The sequence below is a fragment of the Cricetulus griseus genome, chromosome 7 (genome assembly GCF_003668045.3).
Source record: "Cricetulus griseus strain 17A/GY chromosome 7, alternate assembly CriGri-PICRH-1.0, whole genome shotgun sequence".
NCBI classification, from domain to species: Eukaryota; Metazoa; Chordata; class Mammalia; order Rodentia; family Cricetidae; genus Cricetulus; species Cricetulus griseus.
In genome coordinates, this window is record NC_048600.1 from 43,480,946 (window position 1) to 43,488,256 (window position 7,311).

The 7,311-nt window shown below is 45.6% G+C and overlaps 1 protein-coding gene across 1 annotated transcript; it reads right to left on the reverse strand.

Annotated features, from left to right (window-relative positions):
* Positions 1-2,732: 2,732 nt before the first annotated feature.
* On the reverse strand, positions 2,733-5,395 carry LOC100752503 (prostatic spermine-binding protein). The gene is made up of 4 exons (XM_035448090.1): positions 5,332-5,395; positions 5,115-5,220; positions 2,973-3,406; positions 2,733-2,842 (listed from the first exon to the last, which is right to left on the reverse strand). The coding sequence occupies exons 1-4, from the start codon at positions 5,384-5,386 to the stop codon at positions 2,733-2,735; spliced, it is 705 nt and encodes a 234-aa protein (XP_035303981.1). The 5' UTR covers positions 5,387-5,395.
* Positions 5,396-7,311: the final 1,916 nt, after the last annotated feature.

A 7,311-nucleotide genomic window follows, 5' to 3' on the forward strand; every position in this document is an offset into this window, starting at 1 on the left:
GCGTGCGTCACCACTGCCCGGATACATGGTACATTTTAACAAAGATCAACTATATACATATTGTCAAGCTTTCAAAACCTTATTCTCTCATACATCACATCCTGACTGCAGTTTCCCCTTCCTCCACTCCTCCCAGCCACCCTCACCATCACCCCTCCTCCCCAGACCCACTGCTCCTGCTCTGTTCCCCTTCAGAAAAGAGCAGACCTCCCAGCGATACCAATCAAATACAGCATAGCAAAGTACAATAGGACTAGGTACAAACTCTGTATCAAGGCTGGACAAGGCAACCTAGTAGGAGGAAAAGTGTTCTAAGTGCAAGCAAAAGAGTCAGAGTCAGCACCACTCCCACTGTTAGGAGTCCCATGAGAACACCAAGAAGCTACACAACCACATAGACAGAGGACCTAGATGAAACCCATACAGGTCCATGCTTGCTGCTTCAGTCTCTGTGAGCTCTTATGAGCTCTGCTTAGTTGATTGCATGGGCTGTGTTCTCCTGATGTCCTCAACATCCTACAATCCTTCCTCTCCTTCTTCCATGGGGTTCCCAAATGACTGAGAAACACTTGAATGTTCAATATCCTTAACTATCAGGGAAATGGAAATCAAAACTATTTTGTTCTTCCATCTTACTTCTGTTAGGGTAGCTAAGATCAAAAAACACAAGTGACAGTTCATGCTGAGAACACTTCTCCATTGTTGGTGGGAGTGAAACTTTGCAGTCACTATGGAAATCAACATGGCAGTTTGTAATGGGAATGTTTCTGGCCAGGCTAGGCCCTGCCACTGCTTCAGCCCCCAAATAATCACACAAATACTTATATTAATTATAGAGCTGTTGGCCTTTGGCTATGGTTTCTTATTGGCTAGCTCTGATTTAATTATTAACCCATAACTACTAATCCATGTATTTCCACGTGGTCTTGGCTTACCAGACCTTCAACTCCTTTGCCTGCTGCATGATGACAGCTGGCTCAGCATCTCCGCAGAAAAGAGAAGAGTAGAGCGATTTCCTGTTTGTCCCTGCTTATATTCTGATTCTGCCCAGCTATGTCACTTCCTGTCTGTCTGTACAGACCTCCAGACCTCTATGGTTAGTTAGTGGCAGTTTCTGCCCATCTATGTCACTTCCTGGGAATCACATGACGATTCCTCTCTGCCTATATTTTCCAGAATCCTCCTCATATCCTGGTCCCACCTATCTTGCTGCCCTATTGGCCAACAGTGTTTTATTCATCAACCAATACAATAAACATATTTACAGAATGACATCTCCCATCAGCAGTTCCTCAAAAAACTGGGAATCAATCTACTTCAAGACCCAGCTATACCTCCTGGCATATACCCAAAGGACACTCCATCCTGCCACAAGGACACTAGCTCATCTATGTTCATTGCCGCTTTAGTAATAATAGCCAGAAACTGGAAACAACTTCAACTGAAAAATGGATAAAGAAAATATGGTACGTTTATACAATGGAGTTTAACTCAGCTGTTAAAAAAAATGGCATAATGAAATTTTCAGGCAAATGGATGGAACTAGAAAAAAAATCATCCTGAGGTAACCCAGAAAGACAAACATGGTATGTACTCACTTATGGATATTAGCTGTAAAGAATACCCATGCTACAATCACAGATCTAGAGAGGTTAAGTTACAAGAAGGGCTCAAGTTGGGACACATGGATCTTCCTGGGAGTAGGAAATAGAATAGATTTTGTAGGTGGACTGGGGGCTGGTGGGAACGGGAACAGGAGGGATCAAGTCAGGTGTGGGTAGAGGGAGAGAATACATGGAAAGATGACTAGAATTAGGTGGCTTATGAAATATGGAATATGGAAACCTAGTGCAGTGGAAACTCCCTGGGATCTCTAAGTATGACCATAGCAAAGACTCCTGGTAATGGGGTATATGGATCCTGAACAGGCCATCTTCTGTAGCCAGGAAAGGCTTTCAGTGGTGGGCCTGTCTTGGAACTCACTCTGCAGACCAGGATGGCTTCGAACTCAAAGAGATCCACCTGCCTCTGCCTCCTGAGTTTGGACAATGTTCTTAAAGTCCTCCAATCTTGAGAAACTCCTGTCCTTTTCTCCCATTGGTTAGTACTTGCCCCATTCCTAATTCGCTGCCCTATTGGTTTAGGACACGGGAGGAGCCTTGTCTGATGAATAATTTTGGGCTTGAGATGGTCCCTTTTCTGACCCTGGGCTCAGTCACATAGTAGACTGCCTGTGCCTTTCCAACAGACCTGCCACCAGCTAGGGAGAGAGGGGCTCAGTGCCTTCTGCTTGTCTGTAACTCTGATGAACTCTGGGTGCACCTCATATGAAAATGGTAACAACTTACTGCTTACACAGCCAGCCTAGCTTTGTAAAGGAGGATAGTGACCAGGATAGGACAAGGGAGGATCTGAAGAATGGGAGGATCTGGAGAGGAACAGGAGGAAATGACACCTGCTCAGATACAGTTAAATGGGGCCTCTGCAAAGCCAGTCCCTGCCAGCTTGGTCAGCACACCTGCACTCTTCTTGCAGGCCCAGAGCTGCTTTGGCACAGACAGTGCTGGATGCTGCCCTCATTCTGGGGACCTCAGTCCTGCTGGAGTTGACTAAGGGTCTCTCTGTGCAAACCCTAACTCAGTGCATGGGTGTTGGTCCAAAAATGGGGAGGTAAAAGAGGCTTTGGGGAACCTCAAACCCATCCCATTTGGTGACAAAGACCATTTAGGCTCTCATAGATGCACAAAGTTTATTGGACACAGAGATACAGGGCCATTGGGGCTTTGCCTCCTCCTGTCCAGGGTCACCTGGTGTACTGTTCCCTCCAGGTGGATAAGCTTGGCTGAGAGGAGGTGGTGCAATATGGGAGTGCAGGACTGCGCTCTGCACAGTCTACTGCTCTTACTCATCATCATCATCATCATCATCATCATCATCATCTTTTTTTTTTTTGGTTTTGTTTTTCTTCTTACGAACATTGTTTTCATCATCATCTTTGTCATTGCCTCCATCACCACCATCCTTGTCTTCATCTTTGCTTCTTTCCTTCGGTTTGGAAGTGTTAGGGATGGTAATTGGTTCTCTTTGAGGTGTTGTGGAGACTACATTCTCTGGGACATGTCTCCAATCAAAGCCAATCCCTGAAATGCAGCCTGATAACAGCATGCCATTGACAGTCACTAGATGCTTGTCTGGACCTCCACTGTCCTCAAATGAACGCCCTTGGCTTTTACCAAAGAGAACATGATTCCCCTTGTTGGTGATGAAGGTCAGGGAGTTCAGGCATAAGCAGGCGTCGCCACGCACCTTTATTATGTGCTCACCATCCTCCAGGAGCCACTCTTTATGACTGGCTGTAGCCATTCCATAGAGAATACTCCAGTGCTTGCCAAAAAGCAGCTGGATGCTGGAGAGAAATCAGGTCAGTGCAACCTCAGGAATGCCTGTTCTTTCCCAGAACTGTTCCCTGTCCTGGTTCTTGGTTCACAGTGCCCTACTCTGATACGGCAGCCTGGAGTCCTTCCTCCTTCTGCCTCTTCCAGACACATCCCTCCCCACAGGTCCTCATACAGTCTGGTCTGGACATGCAAATGTGCAAGGGAGGCCAGTACTACTATTGCAGCCCATTCTGAGCTTAAATCATTTGCAGGGTCTGAGAAACTCACAGTTTCCCCTCTGGAGCCTCCTCTCCTGTCTGCCCCAAATGAGGCAGCAGTCATACTGAGAACCGCTCAGCAAAGGTCAGTAGACCAGAGATCAATCTTACAGGCAGAGACCAGAGAGACAGGTGCTCTCCTTGTGTTATCAGGTGGGAACAGGAGGGCCACGGAAGAAAGATGACCCTCCAACTCTTCTAGACTATTGCTAATGCCAGTTTCTTCCTTCTCTTCCAAGGTAAGAATCATATCAAATCAGATTCCATGTAACACACAGGAAATACATCTAATTCAATTAGAATTTCAGATAATCATGAGTAATTTTCAGGGTAAGTATATTTTGTGTTGCATTATTTATTTACTTATTTTCAACAATGATTTATTATTTATTTTGTGCATATGTGTGTAGGTATGTATTTGTGCATGTCTATCCATGAAGGCCCACATATGCCAATGCCTTAGTGGAAGTGAGAGGAGAAACACTGGGATTTTGTTCTCTCCTCCCACTATCTGGGTTCCATGGATCAAACTAAAGCCAATTTGTCCAGCAAGCATCTATACTTGCCAGAGCCATCTTGCCAGCCCTTATTTCTTTAGTGGTACTAGAGACTGAACTAGACAAGCCACTGAGTTATATTACCAATCCTTCCTTTACCTTCACCCATTCTTTTTATCTTTTTTTATTTTATTTGAAACAGGATCCAACTGTGTAGCCAGGAGTTCCTTTCACTTCTTCATGGTGGAAACCCTCCTGCCTCAGCCTCCAGAGTTCTGACATTATTGACATGAGCCCCCATGCTGGGCTCCAATCCTCTCCACTTTCTCTTCTGAGACAGGGTTTTTCTGTGTTGTCCAAGTTGACCCTAAGGTGGCTCTGTAGCACAATCTGGCCTTACTTTTGGTATTCTCTAGCATCAGCATCCTAGGAAGCTGACATTACAGGACTGGACCACCAAGCCAAGCTCCAATATTGCATTTTAAAAGTATAGCCATTGTTCATCTGAAATTCTATTAACCTCAGAGACTGTGCTTGCATTTACCAAGCTTGGCAACAGTAGCACAAGGCCTTTGTGGCACTCATGAGGCAGATATTGGTGAGGACAGTCAAGATCTGGCCTGTCCTAGGATTGGCTGGCCTTTCTGGAGCAGAGCACAGATCCAGAGTGGCAGAGTGATCTGCACATTTTATGTCCTGTGAAGACAGGGACATCTGTCAGACCACATAAGCAGTTTCTATCACTACCAAGGGGCACTAGGGCCACCTGAACTATATGGAATAGGGACCCTTCAGCCTCTGAGATCCTCTCTGAGCCAGAGAGATGGAGGATTGCCCAGTCTTACCCAAGCCTGAGAATTCCAGTTCTGAGTAGGCGTGCTTAGGTCGGGGTTCTAGACAAGTCACAGGAACAAGCACCAGTGGGGAGTGCTGTGGGAGCCCAGTCCCAGAACCCTACTTACCCCTTGATGTGTGATAATATTGTGAAGTAGATCTTGATGCCCCTGATCTCTCCCTGTTCTTCACCACGAATGATGAAATAGGTGCCGACTTTATTGCCCCATATTTCTGCGAAGAGTGAGACAGAAGAACACTCAGGGGCACTCCCTCACTCAGAGGCCCTTATGCCTAGGACAGGACACAGGAGGTGAGGGCCACAAAGGAGGCTCAGGTACTCACCCTGGGCTCTGCATGTAGGACCAGCAAGGAAAGCCAAGGTCAGCAACAGCAGCATGGCTCCTGAGGGTTTGAGGCTTAGAAACCACAGGGCGATGGCAAGACCTCAAAAAGGCGCAAAGGAAAAGACATCAGATTTAAGGGATCCCCACGCCCCAGTTTGAGACAAGGGAACATTTGGGAACCCTCTTTTCCCATAGGCTCAAAAAGCTTCAGAAGGGCAAGGAATGGTTTCACCCACATGCCCACACTGTGACGCCCCCACCCCCATGTCACTGTGCTAGCATTCTCACTAGCTCTTAGCCAGAGATCCCATGATGTCATATTACACTGGGCTCCCCAAAGTCTAATGCTGTTCCTGAAGAAACCCCTTGTTTCCAATCCTTCCATCCATCCTTCACGGTCCAGTCTCTAGCTGGCTGAAGCCATTCTCCCTTTCCTCCTCTGGCCTCTCCCCCTGCACCAGGCTGGGTCGCTGCTCCTTCCTTACCTGTGCTGTGTGGTCTGAGCCCCTTGGGTTGTCCTTTTATACTTTGTATACTCTGATGCCACTGAGCCATAGCAGCAGTGGAAATGCCTTGTCAGCTGTATTTCAGAAACTGAATGTTTGTCCAACCTTGCAACCAAGATATTCATATGCTTTGCAACCATTTAAAACTATGTACTCACTACGCTTTCCTACTGTGTACTCAACTAGTTTAAATTTGTTTTGACTTTAAGAAAACAATGTAAGCAATCTTACTGTGCCTAGGACTCCCATGTAATCTAGTTTTACAACCTAACCTGAACAAATAGTTTTAAAAGGCTAGGTCAGATACAGCAAGAAGGAAGACATCCAGGTCAGGAACCGCCAATCAGCAGAAGAGAGTGTTTTTTCAGAGGAAGATGAAGGAGAGGAGGGCCAGAATGATAGAGATTTTCTTCTTCTTCCTACTCTTCCCGATGAGACAGCCTTAGAAAAAAGGGAAGTTGGAGAACTGACTGTTACAGAATAGCTGTTTTTACAGCAAGCCAAGTTTCTCACACAAGAGCCACTGATGTAATCTCTGTGTTTCTTCAATCAGCCCTTATTGTGCACTGTTTGCAGTACTCAGTAATGCAAGACTTCCTGGTTTTCCAGGAAAGTTTTGTGACTGAAGTCATGCAAAGGTCCTTCAGAAAAACAACTCTAAAATTTACAGAAAACAATCACTGTTGTCTACAATGATTTCTTCAAGGTCTAAGCACCTCCAAAAAAACCAACTGCTTCATTCTGTTGTTCACACCACTTACAATGGCTCTACTAAATTTCCCATTACACCCTTTCAAACCTGACCCAGAATGATGTATATGCGCTGGCCTGTGCTGATAACTTCATTTGCTGAGAGCAGCAGATTGAAGGCAACCTAGAAAATAACAAATACCCACCATAAATGTTGGAAGCAGCATGTGGATCAAGATTGTAAACATATTTTCTTCTTCTTCTTCTTCTTCTTCTTCTTCTTCTTCTTCTTCTTCTTCTTCTTCTTCTTCTTCCTCCTCCTCCTCTTCCTCCTCCTCTCCTCCTCCTCCTCCTCCTCCTTCTCTTCCTCTTCCTCCTCCTTCTTTTTCTGCTTTTAATGCTATACTGGGTCAGTAGGAGCCAGTAAAGAAATTTCTTCCATGTAAAACTAAAAGTCTGGTAAAAAGATTCTCTTTTGTTTGTTTGTTTCTCGATACACAGTTTCTCTGTGTAACCCTGCCTGTCCTGGAACTTGCTCTATACACCAGCATGGCTTCAAACTCAGAGATTTGCCTGTCTCTGCCTCTGAATGCTGGGATCAAAGGTGTGCACCACCACCACCTGACATGGTAAGAGTCTCAAGACAAAAATTCCACATGCCTTTCCCCTCCCTTGTTTCAATGCGTTGTTCAATAAGCAGCAAGGGTGACTTTCTGCTCAATAGGGAGGGACAGATGAGGTCTGGTTTTCTCTAATGACTGTGCTAGAAATAAGTTCACAGT